At 37.3% G+C, this 18,760-nt stretch overlaps 1 protein-coding gene across 2 annotated transcripts in view; it reads left to right on the forward strand.

The window, feature by feature from the left end:
- The window catches only part of CNTN5 (contactin 5), a 1,548,293-nt gene that overhangs the window by 1,477,238 nt on the left and 52,295 nt on the right, over positions 1-18,760 (forward strand). For both annotated transcript variants that reach the window (XM_020891379.2, XM_070473663.1), the window contains 3 exons: positions 3,441-3,511; positions 5,912-6,146; positions 17,581-17,690. In XM_020891379.2, coding sequence (XP_020747038.2) covers positions 3,441-3,511; positions 5,912-6,146; positions 17,581-17,690 — 416 coding nt within the window. The remainder of the gene's footprint in view (positions 1-3,440; positions 3,512-5,911; positions 6,147-17,580; positions 17,691-18,760) is intronic.

An 18,760-nucleotide genomic window follows, 5' to 3' on the forward strand; every position in this document is an offset into this window, starting at 1 on the left:
CATTCATTGATCAATGGACATTTAGGTTATTTCCCTGTCTTTTAAAGCCTCAAGTTTTCTGTTACCATTTCAGTTACTATATTCTGTTACTATTTCCTATTATATCTAGCAAGCCTGTTGTAGAAAGAACAGTTAGTGCTTATACACTAACTTATACATTTATACATAATTTAGAACATATACTTATACATAAACTATTAAAATACAATGCTCCATAATGCCTCTTTTATATCATTTGTTATACATTAAACAGCTTCTCTTGTGGCTCAGCTGGTAAAGAATCCACCTGCAATGTGGGAGACCTGGGTACAAGATCCCCTGGAGAAGGGAACGGCTACCCACTCCAGTATTCTGGCCTGGAGAATTCCATGGACTGTATAGTCTATGGGGTCACAAATAGTTGGACACGACTGAGTGACTTTCACTCTCATTATACATTAGAATTGGATAAACTTACTTTACATGAAGCTGAATATGGGTTTCTCTGGTAGCTGAGATGGTAAAGAATCCAACTACAAGGTGGGAGACCTGGCTTTGATCCCTGGGTTGGGAAGATCCCCTGGAGACGTGAATAGTTACCCACTCCAGTATTCTTGCCTGGAGAATTCCATGGACAGAGGAGCCTGGCAGGCAAAGAGACAGACACTACTGAGTGACTTTCATTTTACTACCTTAAAAGAAACTGATAGCAGTAGGAAGACTTCAAAAACTAATTCTATATGATAAAAGAAATTTTACAAAATCTAGGTCAATTATGGATAATTTGACAGAGAAGTTTCCCATACAAAAACAAATTAAATTTTGCTTTCTTGGTTCCTCAAAGTGGAAATTTTCACCACACTTTTCATTAGTTTCTTTTAATTTTTCACTCAAAAAGTTAAAATCTTTGAAAACTCTCAATATGTTTTCTAAAAAACAAAAACATTAATAGACTCTGGGACAATACTACCAAAGCTCCAGAAGAAAGTTTTGACATCATATCATCACTTGTATTTCATCCAATTCATGCTTCTTTAATGAACTTCAAGAAATATTCACAAAAGAGCCTACAGCCTACTCTCAAATCCTAAGCTAGAGATTCCAAGCATTCTCTTTTTAGATGATGTTTGAGGGCTGAATAAAACAGAAAAGGACTTTCAGTGCCTAGTCTTTCCATAACATCCATGCTTATGGGGAGAGTATCTTCAAAAAAAATTTTTCAAGATCCTAAATTTAGGGTATAAATAAGTAATTCCAAAATAATAGGTGAAGTAGGTAGCTCTGGTAGCTATTAGTTGAATATTATTTAGCTATTAATTGTCAGAAATGAATGTGAAACATATTTGTGTGTGGATAACTTTTTATTTTTTATAAACAAATGGTACTAAGAGAAGCCTTCGTGGCACAATATCAACAAATTAACTTGTTTATGCAGTTTATTTGACCATGCATTGATGGTCACAGTGTTTAGAACTTTGACATTAGCCACCGATGTATATTTGGAATTGTGTATCCCTGCCCTTTTACACATACAGTTAAACCAATTCTCCTCCTGTGTGCCTTATCCATATCATACACCAGAAAAAAAAGAATTTTGAATTAGTGCTGTGTAACAGTGACTTGGAGACCTGGTGTCACGGCACACTGCCATGTCATAAGTTGTTACATGCAGCAATAACTTTTGACTATTAGTAAAAAACTCAAGTCATCTGCCTGTTCTTCATATAAATCAGGATGTATTCATTGTTATTGCTCTAACGCCATCATTTTTCTTAGTTGAATCACTTGTAATTTCCTGACTGAGAGACAAAGGGGTATCCAGTTCCATATAATTCTGAGGGAGTACATGAGAATGAACTCCACATGTGAATAATTATTGACATGTATGTAACTGTAAAAGAAGAAAGATTGGTCACTGCTTCTGTATATATCCTTCTACATGAACAAGACAAGAACTGACATTCATGGAGAACATGGCCTAGGAAATAAAATTGGGACCCTGGTGACTAAAGGTCATTTAATTCAACAGAAACAATGATAGTGCTCTTTCCCACCTCCATGGTCCAGGGAGAATTGTTTTTCCTTTCTAGTAGTATACAAATTCTGCATCAGTTTTTCTAGTATATAAAATGTTGTGTGAATATCTGCCAGTAATTAAAAGCCTTTCATCCAAGTAGGGAAGATATGAAAGTTAATTTATTGTTTATGAGTATATCAAGATCATTTAAAAACTATATGCTGAGATATAAAGGTAACACTGAAGTGTAAAATTGCTAATGCAGTCTTATAGCCTGGAAAAAGGCTTTCTTTTAATAGTTTTCTTCATTTAACAGTTATTCCTTTGAAAATATTCCCTTTCAACTACAAACATATTTTGTGGCTTGGTGCAGTGAAGGGGAAATTTATTTCTTTGACACATTTATTCTTTTAATAATTACACATTTGTAAAAGTTTCACCAAGTATCTATATATTTTTCAGTTTGCAGAGAGTCTCATTCTTGATAGTTTTTTTTTTTTTTTGTAATCATTTAAATAGGTTCTCACTCCATGGAGCTGTTGCTAAGATTTCTTTATAAGGACCTGCTATATAGCACAGGTGCTCTACTCATTACCCTGTAATGGTGAAAGAATCATAAAAAGACTGGATATATGTTTATGTATAACAGATTCACTTTGCAATACACCTGAAACTGACAGAATATTGTAAATAAGCTACATGTGCTCAGTCACTCAGTCATGTCCAACTCTTTGTGACCCCATAGACTGTAGTCTGCCAGGTTCCTCTGTCCATGGAATTCTCCAGGCAAGAATACTGGAGTGGGTTGCCATGCCCTCCTCCAGGGGATCTTCCCAACCCAGGGTTCAAACCCAGGTCTCCCCTCCCATAAAAATATTAAAGAAGAAAAGGAATTACATTTGCCCTTCAAAATAAACTATAATTGTCATTTTCCATGAAAAAAAAGAAGAAGAAGAAGAAGAAAGACTAGTTTTTGGCTGGTGGAAAAAATTCTTTAAACTGGAGCTTCCTGGGAGTTCTAGTAAAGCCCTAAGGCTATTTCCAGGGGCTCTGCAAGCCCTGATCACAGAAGATTCACATGATTAGAAAGGAAAAAATTGTGCAGCATGAAGCTTAAGTAGTCATTAGTAGATGTCCTTGACTATAGTGTTAATTATGATTTGGACCTTATAAACCACAGAACATTTACAAGAGAATAATTAGTTTGGAGATGCAGTATATAGCCATGAAAAATATATGCCAAACTCTCTCACAGAGATTTAAAAGCAGGGTATCCATCACAAACATTTTGTTTTAATATTGAATAAGACCATCCTGACTTCAAACAAATCTTGATCTGTTTATTTGGAAATGTTACCCAACCAGGTAGAATTATGATGCATTCTTATTGTAGGGACACTTAAAGTCTGCATTGTCCTCACTCATGGCCCATTTTTAACCACAGTTCCAAAGACAGCACCTACCAATGTAAGTGGAAGAAGTGGAAGAAGGCACGAATTGGTCATCGCCTGGGAGGTAAGAAAGCCCACTCAGAGGTCAGGACATGTTGATTCCTTAGAATATAAAGCTACACATAGGGTATGAGTACCTGGTACAGAGTAACTGTAATTTTTGTTTGAGATTACAAATGAGGTTACAAAACACTTTGAGCATACATTACTCACATGAGTATTTCCAACGTGAACCTTTCATACCAAGTCTAAAGTCCCATCCTGTCATATGGGCTCTCTTAGAATAAAGTTTGAATAATTAAAACATGTCCTCTCTCAAATTAGTTCAGAGGTTTGTTTGGCTTAGTTTAATGTTTGATTGCTTCACAGTTGACATTTCGTGAGCTAAAATCACTGAGGGTTTTCTGGATAGAGCCTGGGTTATCTCATTTATCCCATACAATAATTCTACTAGTGCTGATAATTTTCCATGCTTTCTAAATGATGAAACCGATACACAGTTTGATTCCTTTCCTGAGAAACAGTAGAATTTGGATTTTTATAACAAAATCCTTGTTCTTTTGCATCCCTCACCATCTGACCTCCAAAATTGCTTCTGTCAAAGTAAAGCAGTGGGGGTGAAAGCCTGTGAGAGGTACATCTATTTTACATAAAGCTACTTTCCTTCTCTGAGGTTAACTTACTCTATTATCAAATATAGCTTTGTAGATCATAGATCAATGCCTTAGAAAGTGGAGATGGAAGTGCCTATTGGAGAAAGCTGAACTGATCCCTGACCAACTCAAAGAACAATGAAAGAGTATACAAAAATGTAGAGAAAAACACATCCTCTGACCTGTTCCTCTGTTCAATCTCTTCTTCAATAAAACTTTATGTCTTGTTTTTGATTTCTGCGGAGGTATTAACTTCCCAATTCCTGACCTTCACTGAGACCGTATCTCTCGAAATGGAATTGCCTTCCCTGTCAGTTATGTGTCTTACTCATGGGCTACTGTAACAAAAATGCTGTAGACTGGGTGGCTTGGAAGCAACAGAAATTTATTTCTCACAGTTTTGGATGCTGGAAGCCCACTTCTAGAAGGCACAGGGGGGTTCAGGTCTAGTGAGGGCCTACTTTCTGGTGCTTACAGCACCATCTTCTCACTGTGTCCTCATCTGGCAGAGGGGCAGAAAGAGCTCTCTAGAGTCTCTCTTATTAGGGCACTAATCTGACTCATGAGTACTCCATCCTGATAACTAAATCACCTATCAAAAATCCATCTCCTAATACAATCACATGGGGTGGGTGGGGGCAGTGGTTAGGAATTATCACATAAATTGGCAGGGGTAGGGAAGAGGATATAAACATTTAGTATATAGTACTTTGGAATGATAGACTTTGTCTCTTTTTCTCCATTCAACACACAGTTTTTCCTCAAATCAAATTTTTTTTAAAAAAACTAACAAATATTTGTGTGTGTTAAATTGCTTGAGTCATGTCCAACTCTTTGCAACCCTATGGAGAGTAGCTTTCCAGGCTCCTCTGTCCATGGGATTCTACAGGCAAGAATACTAGAATGGGTAACCATGCCCTCCTCCGGGGGATCTTCCCAACCCAGGGATCAAACCTGCAGCTCTTGAGACTCCTGCACTGATGGTCGATTCTTTACTGCTAAGCCACCATCTATTGGATATCTATTTGTCAAACACTGTCCTAGAAATGGCTGAAACTGCTCCATTGACTAACTAGTTAATCTCAATTACTATTTTCTATGGTATGCAATTGATGCCCATTTAACAAATTTAAATGTGGGAATTCTCTGGCAGTCCTGCGGTTAGTGCTCTAGTCTTCCACTGCAGAGGATATGGGTTGGGGAACTATGATTTGGTATATGATGCCATGTGACCAAAAAAATAAAAATTAAAGAATTTAAATATAAGGCATGTAGTACAAACTTTTTGAGCATATACTGTATTCTAATTATTCTAATTTTTCATGTTAGTAAAGCACAAAAGTATTTAAGAAAAATACTAAAGAAAGAAAAACAATAAAGGTCTTACATTAATTTCTCCAAAATTTTCTAAGCAAAGACCTCTGCAGAGCATTACCAGGGACAAGATTTTCCCAACCACCAGACCATATGACAGTTTTCACCAACATGTTAAATTCTAGTGTGGAATTCAAGGACCTTTGTTTCATATACATGACTAAGTGGAGTAAATTTGTCTCACTTCAGGAGTTTCAGTACTCTTGATAATTTTCTTAAATATCAACTGATACCATTTTTTTATCTTTTACCTTTAAAGCCTTTTAAATTTCCAACAACTGCCAAATGATTATGTTATGTTGGCTTTCAATGTACTAGAAAGTTTGGAGAATTTCTTTTGTTCTAGCTATCTATAATATAAAAATTTAAAGATTGGAATAAATAGGTCTTTTTAACCAGTTATTTTGCTGATAATTAAATGCATTTTTCTTCTCTAGCCAGTATCTGAAGAGTTTCAGAATGGGGAAGGCTTTGGCTATATTGTGGCTTTCAGGCCCAATGGAACACGTGGCTGGAAGGAAAAAATGGTGACATCCTCTGAAGCTTCCAAATTCATCTATCGAGATGAAAGCGTCCCTCCTCTTACTCCCTTTGAAGTGAAGGTTGGAGTTTATAACAATAAAGGGGATGGACCCTTCAGTCAAATTGTTGTCATATGTTCAGCTGAAGGAGGTCAGTTTTATCATCCTTATTTTCATTTAACATTTTAATATTTTACTTTGGTAACTGAATGTGACATTATTGTATTATTAGAAAATACAGATATACCAAAAGAGAAAATAAAAAACCCATAAAACAAAACTCACCCATAGATCCACTAAACTTTTTAGATATATTTTTCCAAAAAAGTTTTATTGACAAAAATTGATCATTCCATATATTAATACTTTGCTTTATGTTTTTCATGCCCCACTGATATATGGCAAACATCTTTCCATGATAATAACAATATTAGTCATGCCTGTTATGTAGTCTATTCTGTGAATGTATGGACATTTAACCATTTTTCTTTGGTTTGAAATTTAGATCATTTTCCATTTTAACTGACAAAAATTTAAATTTATATCAAATGAATTTAAATAAATACTCCAATAAATATTTGTTACTAACATCATACACAAAACATTGTACGATAAAGAAGTATCAGAAAGGATTTTTTGTTGAAAGCTTTTCACACATGGTATCATCAAATCCTCACAACAATCTTGATTAACAGACATTATAATCCCCATTGTAAGGAAAGAGAAATTGAAGCTCAGAAAAATTAAGGAACTTCCTGAAAAAATTGCATAGGTTGTAATTGAGAATTAAACCCATTGCTGCCAATCATTAAATCCTTGGTTTGTCTATAGCAAACTGCCATCATATGCATAACCTTGTTCAATCTCAATATAAAACTGCTGCTAAGTCACTTCAGTCATATAAAACTACTAGGTAGTGAAACTGATAAGCATCTTTTACTATTGTGATTATGTAACTATTGTTCACTTAATACCATTGTATCATGATTAGTCAACAGAAAATAATAGAATTTTGTATCATTAAAGCTACCATTTAACAGGAAAAAAAACTACCAGGTAGGCAGGACCTGAGCAGTATACCCATTTTATAGACTGTAAGACATTGCATTTACTTGCAGGGCCAACTGAAATTCTGTGCTTGAATTGAAGAAAAACTATGACGTTATTCATGGTTATAGTCAATAGCTGGTAGTGCTAGAGTGCCAACTCAGCTTTCTACATCAAAATCTTTGGTTTGTTCAGGTTTAATACAAAAATGCATTTTCTGAGAGGAAGCTGGACAGAACTAACTCCCCAAAGTTAGTTTTTCCACATAGTCTTTCTTCAAGCTCAGAATTTCAGTTGGCCCTGAAAATAAATACAATGCCTTACAGTCCCTAAACTTGACAGCAAACTGAGCTAATGTTCCACCAGAGACAGCACAGATTTGACCTTCCAAACAATTACTGCTTTTATAAACTGACCCTTTTATTCCTTTGCGTCCACATGTGTGACTTAAATAGATCAAGAGAATCATCAGTCTTTTCTGATACTGGGCATTCATAGGGGTAAATAAATAACTTTTTTTGAATATTGAAATACAAAGGTAGTGTCTGATTCATGTAAAATGTAGTTTTTCAGTACCAGCTCCTTTGTATTTTGTGACATAGAGGCAAATTTTGAAGCAGAAGTAGAAAATTTACCCTAGTATAAGAATGACCAAGGAAGTGAAGAGTCAAGTAACACCAAACAGCTACAAGTGTCCTGGTGAGATATTCACGCACTTGTTGTTTTGTCACTAAGTTCTGTCCAACTCTGTGTGACCCCAGGGACTGTAGCCTACCAGACTCCTCTGTCCATGACATTTCCCAGGCAAGAATACTGAAGTGGGTTGCCATTTTCTTTTCCAGGGAATCTTCCTGACCTGGGAATCGAACCTGCATCTCCTACATTGGCAGATGGATCCTTTATCTTTGAGCCACTGGGGAAGCCCATTCATGCACTTAGCGTCTCAAATTTGTAATGTGTTTTCAGATAATATAGCCAGTCTCCATATTACTTATATTAACTCTTACAATTAAATGTGAGGTAGGAATCTCAAGTTGCAATTTACTGTTAGGAAACTGAGGCTCAGAGGCTAAGTAACATGTTGAATTCAACCCAGCTCGGGACAATAGTTGTAACTTTTGTTAACTATAGTAACTTACTAAGTTACTTAAGTAAGCTACTTAAGTGTAGTAAGTGACAGGACTGGGGTTTGAACCCAGGTCTGTATGACTCCAAAACTAATGTGTTTAGTCACTACCCTGTATCATCTTATCAGGAATGTTTTTAATAATATTTTGCTACTGTTTTATACTATTGTATGTAATGTATCACTTGTTATGCACATGGCCCAAAAGGTCACATGAGATGAACTGTAGAGGTTTGTGAACATGATTTGCATGGTAACACCAGTGCTCCCTTTGAGAAATCCAAATTTATACATTCCTTGTCAACATTTGCTTTGAAATTGTAGTAGCCACCATTGGTTGTTTACCCTGTTTCCTTAAACTTGAAACGGTTTGCCTTTAGAGATTCCTCTTTCTAGTTAGATAGAAAATATGCACATTTTCAAAGACACTGAAGCTGTTGCTGTAACATATTTCATAGTAACACTTCATTTATTTTGGCTGACTGAAATATGAAAGATATAAGGAAAATTAAATCTGGATAGAGTCTGCCTTTGTTCTGAAAACAAAATTAAAACATATATTTAGCATTTGCTCACTAATTAAATTTACTAACTTGGAACTTCATGTGTAAATTTTAATAGAGCTTTAGCACCATTACATTGTGTCAAATAGGAAAAGCAGGATAATGGAAGGAAGAGAGAGTATTTGCCTGGAGTGGGCAAAGCTTCAGATGGAAGCTCACACTAACTTGAAAGCCTTTGGCAGTGTTTTTCACCTCTCTGAGCCTTGCTTTCTTCCACTTTAGAAGTGGAAATCTATAATATCGCTGGGAGCCATTACAAATCTAAGGCTGAAATTCTGTTATTCTATTTTCTGAAAAATTCTTTTACATTTTAGTTGTCACAGAATAGGCAGTAATAATAGATTAACTTTTGTTCTAGAATAAAATCAGGGAAGGGACTTGCCTGATGATCCAGTGGCTAAAGCTCCAAGCTCCCAATGCAGGAGTCCTGGCTTCAATCCCTCGTCAAGCAGCTAGATCCCATGTGTTGCAACTTAGACCCAGTGAAGTCTAATGGGTCATTTTGGGCTTCCCAGCTGGCACAGTGGTAAAGACTCTGCCTGCCAAAGCAGGAGAAGCAAGAGACATGGGTTTGATCCCTGGGTCCGTAAGATCCCCTGAAGAAGGAAATGGCAGCCCACTCCAGTATTCTGGCTTGGAGAATCCCAGGGACAGAGGAGCCTGGCTGGCTATAGTCTGTGTGGTAGCAAAGAGTCAGACGTGATTGAGCACACACACACAAACAGGGAAATCAACATCCTTTTTAGTCACTTGGCAAACTATTGGAAAAGGAGTGAATGTTTTCAAGATTGGACAATTTTAAAAAGCGTCAAGGGCTGTAATAAACTAGGAAAACTAGAGTGTAGTAGTCACACCAGAGCAGATGCCTCTTGTCCATGTCCATGGATGTTCACAGTGAGCCCTTGGCATCATACTCTTGCCCAAAGCCCAGATATCTGATGGAGACTGTACTTCTCCATAAGACCAATTCTGTTTCTTTGTTCTTCCATTAACCTAGTCCACCTGTTTATCACCTCAAAAGCCCTCTTTATTCTTAAATAAAGTGAAGAACAAGAGCAGGGGACTGGTTTTCTATCCCTATTTCTGGGTATAGTTGCTTCCCTTCATTCATGACGCAGCTACTCACCCAGGGTACCAGGAAGAAGGTATCGCCTTTTCAGAGCTGACACCAAGCCCTGAAGAGAAAGGTGCTAGGTACCGTATCAAACACAGCCAGCAGATTTCATGTTGATGGAGGGAAGCACAGAACAGAAGGACTTCAAGGCACTCCTGACAGTACTAGCTCTCAACCCAGTTCCCCTGGCACATCGACAATGGATGACATTCACATCCAGAGCACACTTCCATAAGTGCTTGTGTGTATTTGCCATGCCCTTAGTCTTTTTCCTTTCCTCTCAAGAAACCTATTGGAATGAGTGAGGCATGCATTATTGAAGGCAAAACATTGAATGTGATCTGTTATAGAAGGAATCATCCTTTATACACATAGATATTTAGCAAATCACTTAGGAAATGACTCTCACCACTCGAAGGTTGACTATTGCCCTAAAGTACTGTCAGAAATTACTGGGCTCCCCTGGTGGCTCAGAAGGTAAAGAGTCCACCTGCAATGCAGGAGATCTCGGTTTGACCCCTGGGTAGGCGGGATCCCCTGGAGAAGGGAATGGCAACCCACTCCAGTATTCTGGCCTGGAGAATTCCATGGACAGAGGAGCCTGGTGGGCTACAGTCTACGGAGTCACAAAGAGTCGGACACGACTGAATGACTAACGCTTTCACTGTCAGAAAACCTCCAGATGTTTGTTGTTTTTTTTTCCTTTAACACCCTTGAGACGCCGAAACCTTTCAAGGTTTACACAGTGGAAGTAACCCTGAACGATTCTTTCAGTGACAGGCAGCATCTGATACAAAGCCAGAGGAAAGAGGTTTGCCTGCCAGGACTTCCATGCATCGTGGACATGTACCATTATCTATATCCTTTGAACCAAGCAAAAGTTATGCGGATTCCAACCCTGATTTGACTTCAGGTCTCAGGGTATGGTATAATCCAGTGTCCCCCACCTCCGGGATCTAATCCCTGATGATTTGAGATGGAGCGGATGTAATAGTAATAAAAGAAATAAAGTGCACAGTAAACATAAGGCACTGGAATCATCCCCAACCCTGTCCTTGAGAAAACTGTCTTCCATAAAATGGGTCCCTGCTGCCAAAAATGTGGGGGACCACACCATGCAATACTCTCATATTGGAAACAATCCTATTTTTTTTTTAAAGAATAGCAAAGTTCCAACATAACTGACTTTAAAGTGCATAGTACAAATGATAAAAAACAAATTTTTTCCAACATGAGAAATCAAATCAGTCTTAATTTCCCCATCTTTAGAAATACCTGTTAATTAAAGTTATATCTGTTTTCCACTTATTTCTTGTTACTATAGTTTTGGAAAGAAACTGAGAATTCAATACATCCAATAGAAAATTAGAGGGAACTTTAATATAGATTAATTGTAGGTTGAAAGCTTTATTTATACGTAATGTGCGTTAGCCTTTTCTAGTTTTTTTTTTGAGGGGGGGTGCCTTTTTCCTTATATGGAAAAAATGTGTGGCTTTTACTTTTTATTAAAGTCAGAAGCTTCTTCTTGCTTCCAGAAAATGATATGCAATTATCCTCTTGCAAATTGAGCTACCACAGCTCAAATTAAAACCTGACTTTCATGGGGTGTTATTCTGCAGATCAGTCCTGAGCTGAAACTGAGCTCAGTGGGATTTATGTGAACTTGAAAATTAATAAATTGGCATATTAGTTGTAAAATACAAGGAATAATTTCCTGACTTTGCCAGATGATCCATTTGGATTAGTGCCTATAAAAGTTCAACTACAGCTGTCTTACTGAATTTTTAAATAATGAAGCCATAGCCCTTCTCTCAAGGAGTTTATTAAACTGTCCTTTGATTAATAGTGTTGCCCACTCCTCCTGGGAAGTCAAATGTATAATCAATATTACAAGCCCATCCCCCCATATTACTTGGAAAACTCAAGCTGATAGGTCACTTAACACAAATGTGTCATCTAAATTCATGAACATGGCAATGCTGTACAATATTTTTAATATAATTCAGTTCAATTCAGCTCAGTTGCTCAGTTGTGTCCAACTCTTTGTGACCCCATAGACTGCAGCATGCCAGGCTTTCCTGTCCATCACCAACCCCTGGAGCTTACTGAAACTCATGTCCATAAAGTTGGTGATGCATCTTTCCCAGCATCAGGGTCTTTTCCAATGAGTCAGCTCTTCACATCAGGTGGCCAAAATACTGGAGCTTCAGCTTCAACATCAGTCCTTCTAATGAATATTCAGGACCAATTTCCTTTAGAATGGGGTGGTTGGATCTCCTTGTAGTCCAAGGGACTCTCAAGAGTCTTCTCCAACACCATGGTTCAAAAGCATCAATTCTTCGGCACTCAACTTTCTTTATAGTCCAACTCTCACATCCATACATGACTACTGGAAAAACCATAGCTTTGACTAGATGGGTCTCTAGTCAGCCTGTCCACTTTATATCCCAAGACTGGAGTGAAGGAGTCAACCATGGTCTAATTAATGTCATCATAAGGGAAAAAAAAATCTTTAAAAATCTTTGAATGTTTGACATAATGCTAGTATAATCTCAGAAATAAGTCCATAAATTTTAATCAAATTTTCCAAGTATAACAGACAGAAGTAAGAGTGGCGAGAAACATCCTGGCATTTATAGATCAGGAGAGTTTCAGAGATGCCTGAATATAAGATCTATGAGGAGCAGTGTAGCTGTGATGCAAAATTATTTTAAAAAAAACTCCAGGAAATAGGAATAAAAGGAGTTGATAGTAAGTCTGTAGCAGGCTTAAGTAGGAGATGATGGGGGTTCAGGTGGGATTCCTGATGACTCAGTGGTAAAGAATCTGCCTGCCAGTGCAGAAGACAACGGAGACCTTTGTTTGATCCCTGGGTCAGGAAGATCTCCTGGAGGAGACCTTGGCATGGCTGTCCATTCCAATATTCTTGCCTGGAGAATCTCATCGACAGAGGTGCCTGGTAGGCTATAGTCCACTGGGCTGCAAGCAGTCCAACATGCCTGACGCAACTGAGCACAAGCCCAGGGCTTCCAGTAGTTTCTGGCAAGACTGAGAGAGGCCAAGCAGGGGTTCCGATATCAGTATTCCTGAGATAAGTTAGATGTGGAGGGCAAGGAGAAGAAAACACGGCAGGAAAAAGCAGTGTAAACCCAGAGTGTACACATAGATGTGTGCACAGAGGCAAAACAGAGTGATGGTCAGAGCCCAGCTGACTGCCTTCCTCAATTCCTCTCTCTGCCTCTAGCAGCTATGCAACTTTGGGCAAGTTGCTTAACCTCCTGCTCCCGGATTTCCTCATCTGAAAAATGGTGGTCCTGATAGTAGGTGTGTTGGGAGGATGAATTAATACATTTAAAGAATTTTAAATAAGGCTTGGCATATATCAAATCTTCAATCAGTGGCAGTTATTATTATTACCTTTGGTTATTTCCCCCTCCTCATCTATTTTGCTTGTTATTTTTTGTTTGTTTCAGTCTTATTCTATCCATTCATCTGTCAGTTACTTGGAAACAACAGTGCAGTAAGAGAGTGAACTATATAGTCTCCTGTAAAAATCTCTTCCACCCCCCAAATTACCCTAAGAGAGACAGAGAATGAGCCAGCTGCCTTACTGGTGCAATGTAAAAACAACAAAAGAGAGAGCACTTGAGATCTGAGTTCTACCAGGAACTCTTTCAGATCTAGAAGAAAAATTTAGATAAATCAACCAGGTTCTATGCCACTTTTTGCATTTGCAAAATGAAAGCATGAATTTAAAACATAGATTCATAACTGAAAACCTAAAGAGATCAGGTAAGAAATATAAATAAGTGAAGTAGTCCCAGAAGTGAGACCATAGGGAGTGGTGGAGAATCTGGCAAACTAAACAGAGTATGCCCTAACTAATGGGACAAATTGATAGCTCTCCTCTACCAATATCCAAGGAGTCAGACTTGGTATCATCCGTTTTTCCAAAATAAGCCACAAATTCTTATTTTAAATGAATTGTTGGAATTAATCAATTTAATACATTACGTGGGCAAACACAATATGGCTGAAGACCCTTTGGTCATCCACATGTGAGCATAGATCCAAGGGACTTTCTAAAATTCTTCCTGGTTGTGACTCTTCATAATTCAAATACAATGGGATGCCCAAACAGGACATCTAGTTTCAATCCAAAGCAAACACCCGATGATCTAGTCAGCTACTTTTTAACTTTTTAGTTTAATTGGAGAATAATTGTTTTACACTGTTGTGCTGATTTCTGCCCTACAGCATGCATAAGCTACAAGTATACACATATCCCCTGCTTTTGAGCCTCCCTCCCACCCCCACGTCTTACTCCTATAGATTGTCACAGAGTACCAATCTGAGCTCCCTGTGTTATATGGCAACTTCCCACTAACTATCTGATAGATGGTAATATGTATCTTTCAATGCTACATATTGAAATTCCACCTTACAATTCCACCATACAATTCCACCTTCTCCTTTCCCCACTGTGTTCACAAGTTCATTCTCTACATCTGTGTCTCTAGTCCTGCCCTGCAAATAGGTTCATCAGTACCATTGTTCTAGATTCCACATATATGTGTTAATATACAATATTTGTTTTTCTCTTTCTGACATACTTCACTCTGTACAACAGGGTCTAGGTTCATCCACCTCAATTGAGTTGACTCAAATTCATTATTTTTTATGGCTTAGTAATATTCCATTGTATATGTGTACTACAACTTCCTTATCCATTCATCTTGTCTGCAGACAAACTTTTTTATACACATGAAAATGTTCAGCGACTAATAAACGGTGCATATTGAAACTTTTGGAAGTAAATTAATGAGGTCACCTTTTTACCAGAGAAGGCAATAGCAACTCACTCCAGTACTCTTGCCTGAAAAATCCCATGAACGGAGGAGCCTGGTAGGCTGCAATCCATGGGGTTGCGAAGAGTCAGACACGACTGAGCAACTTCATTTCACTTTTCACTTTCATGCATCGGAGAAAGAAATGGCAATCAACTCTAGTGTTCTTGCCTGGAGAATCTCAGGGACGGTGGAGCCTGGTGGGCTGATGTCTCTGGGGTCGCACAGAGTCGGACACGACTGAAGTGACTTAGCAGCAGCAAAAGCAGCACCTTTTTACATGATTAAATTTTCAATGCAGGTCAACATGATTATATTTGATACTGGCCAGAATACTGGAGTGGGTGGGTAGCCATTCCCTTCTCCAGGGTATCGAACCCAGGTCTCCCACATTGCAGGTGGATTCTTTACCAGTCGAGCCACAAGAGAAGTCCAACAATGCTGGAGTGGTTGGCCTATCCCTTATCCAGTGGATCTTCTGAACCCAGGAATAGAACCAGGGTCTCCTGCATTACAAGAGCTATCAGAGAAACCCCAATGCTTGATATTATTTATATCTAGAAAGTGAAACAAATAAAAATTTACTGTTCAATTCTTGTTTTATTGACCCTCATTTAATTAGCTGTGACCATTGATCCAAGTGACTTTCTAATATTGCATAATATTTAGCCCCTGTGAGTGCAACTGTGGAATGTCTTTTAACGTCTGACATTGATTTAAAAACCTTAGAGCTTTTAAACAGAAATTAGGGTGCTAGTTTGGGAAATAATTTTCTGAATATTTTTCTTTATTTCTTACCTTTTTAAAACTTCCATCATTCTGCTTAAAAAAGTACTTAAACTGTGTAGTGCTACAGAAAGCTGAGAGAGAAATTTCTTTCTCTAAAAGTAGAGATAGAAATCCAACCACATATTTTGTGCTTCTGAAGTTATTTATCTCCTTGCAATCTTCTTTGGCAAAGATATAATTACCTTAGTAAAAAAAAAAAAGTTGAAAAAGGCATTTGGCACACAAATCTCTGCAGTGCATTCACTGAAAAGATAAGCAAAACTCCTTCTAAATAACAAATGATATTTAAAGAGTGGCTTTATTTGAAATAAATCATATTCTAAATCCGGGAGATCAGATTATACACACTTAAGAACATGAGCATTTCCTTTCATTTACTTACAAAATCAAGAATTTTAGTTCCTATTAAATAGTGATGAAAAAATTGTTGCAAGTTTGCTGATCAGAATTCTAGGATAGAATAAAATTAGAAGCTTTTCCCATTTTTTTAAAATGGTAGATGCACAAATAACAGGCAGTTGGAAAGTGGGGTGTGGGAGACCACTGAGCAAAATAAAATAAAATAAAAGATATTTAAAGGACAGAATAAGAAATTGCAAATTATACCATGGCAAAAACTAATGTCAGCTTCTGTGTAAAGATTAATGTGAATTTATCAAAGTACTTTGTATTAATGCAAATATGGTATGTAATTTTAATGAAAGCCTGACCAAAAGAAAAACCGTTGCTTAATACAAACTTTGAAAAAGTCTTTTGTGGACTTCTTTCATAGTAACACGGGCAGATGTCTTTTGCTTTTTTTTTCAATTAACAATATATGAAGGCTCTCAAGGTAGGCATGTGGCCATTTTCCATCAGAAAATGAAATATTCTCAGCAAATGGCTATAATTCCCTTTATATGTCTAAAACATAAAAATCTTATTTAGAACTCTGCCTTTGCCATCTGGTTGACTGAATCTAAATAGATTCATCTGAAGTCTTAGCAATGATAAGCTTTATCTGAAATCTTGGCAGTGATATGGGGTTAGAATCAAAGTCTCTACAATTTTCATGGGGTAGGAGTTTTTGACATTGACTGTGTACAGATTGGTTGAACTAATATATGGCCTTTATTCTGCCATTTCATTTAACGTGTGTTTGTGACACAGTATTTATGATTCAGCAATGTCAAAGCTGGAAATATTTTGTTCCTCACAAACAGTACAACCTCAAATAAAGTGCACCTCTTGATGGATGCCAGTCAGACATGATGTATTTGGGGAAAAAAAAGCAAAAACTAAAACAGTGCAGAAGGTCACTGAGCATAGACACAAATGAAAAGGTGGTTTTGAGCAATAGCACCGAGACCTTCAGGGACTTTCCTTTTCAGCCCATATCAGTCTTAAAAGTCAATGCATGCCTTTTAAATATCATGATTCATAACACATCCTTTACACAATCATGGAAATGTGGCTTTGTGGTTGGAACAACAACAAAAGAAATAAAATGAAACTTATATCCTGTTTGTACTTTCACAAGGTAAAAAGTAAAATAAATGATATTTTCTGAATAGATGTTTTAAGTGCCAAGAACTATGCTAGATAGTTTATATGCATTATTCCAACAAAAACTAACCTTAAAAACCTACAAGTTAAGTATTCTCAATATGCCTGATGATAGATGATGGGACTGGAGCTCAGGAAGAAGTAAAGTAACTTGCCTGAAGGTAAATAATTTTCTGGAAGGCAAAAAACAACCTTAGCAAGCAAAAAAGCCAAGCCTGATTCCTAGTCCATTCTTTTGATCATTATGCCAGTCTGGCAGACAATTTAAGTCAGATAATTTAACTTCTCCAGAAACATCCTAGTTAATCCAAGGATAAAGATCTTCGCTTGTCTTGTTAGATTTATTTGTCATTGGTAAGGTACTGATGAGACTTGATCTCGGAGAAATCCAAGAAGATTATCTTTTTATCTTGTTGTGTTTTTCATAATCACCAGAGCCCTTCATTTAAAAAATCAGGTAGAAGGAAGTAACACCTGCCATATTCAGGTGCAATACTTTGGTAGGTGTAACCCGTTACCTCCGTGGTTTATTATTTCCATTTTCCTTCATACAGAACCCACTGCTGCTCCCACAGATGTCAAGGCTACAAGTATGTCTGTGTCAGAGATTCTTGTTGCATGGAAACATATTAAAGAGAGTCTAGGAAGACCCCAGGGATTTGAGGTATGAACAGAATTCTTGAAAATAAGCTTATTATTTCTGTTGCCATTGTTTTCTCCCGAAGAGATGGTTTGGTGACACTTTAACAAGATTATATTCCTTTGAAATTTTGCTCTATGGAAAATAAGAAATATACTATTTTACTGACATATATTATGCTGCTCATTAGCTGACTTATTTTTCAAGATAGTAGTTTCCATAGCACCAGGCAAAGGTTTTTAAAAATTGAAAATAGATAGACCTTAAGATAAAAACCAGGACCTACCAGCTGCTATTTACCAGTATCTAATTCCTCTTAAAAATATTCTTGTGTATTTCTGTCTCATAATTTAATGTATAAAACAAGTTTTCCTACTATACTGTTCATGGCACATCTTACCTCCTATACTAACTTCTCCAATTTGCTTGAAACTTGATAACCTGTACCTATTTACTCAAATGGCTTTTTGTCCTTCAAATTGTGTTGTTTTTAAACAAAGCTATGCCAGCCTTATAATGGTAAACATTTTATAACAATTCACTGACATCAGTAAAATTTTAGCCTCCACATGGACTCAAGGTCTGTGGGCAGAATACACGGAAGAACTGTACAAAAAATATCTTCATGACCCAGATAATCACGATGGTATGATCACTCACCTAGAGCAAGACATCCTGGAATGTGAAGTCAAGTGGGCCTTAGAAAACATCACTACAAACAAAGCTAGTGGCAGTGATAGAATTCCAGTTGAGCTATTTCAAATCCTGAAAGATGATGCTTTGAAAGTGCTGCACTCAATATGCCAGAAAATTTGGAAAACTCAGCAGTGGCCACAGGACTGGAAAAGGTCACTTTTCATTCCAATCCCAAAGAAAGGAAATGCCAAAGAATGCTCAAACTACTGCATAATTGCACTCATCTCACACTCTAATAAAGTAATGCTCAAAATTCTCCAAGCCAGGCTTCAGCAATATGTGAACCATGAACTTCCAGGTGTTCAAGCTGGTTTTAGAAAAGTCAGAGGAACCAGAGATCAAAGTGCCAACATGCGCTGGATCATCGAAAAAGCAAGAGAGTTCCAGAAAAATATCTA

This window comes from Odocoileus virginianus, chromosome 10, assembly GCF_023699985.2.
Source record: "Odocoileus virginianus isolate 20LAN1187 ecotype Illinois chromosome 10, Ovbor_1.2, whole genome shotgun sequence".
NCBI classification, from domain to species: Eukaryota; Metazoa; Chordata; class Mammalia; order Artiodactyla; family Cervidae; genus Odocoileus; species Odocoileus virginianus.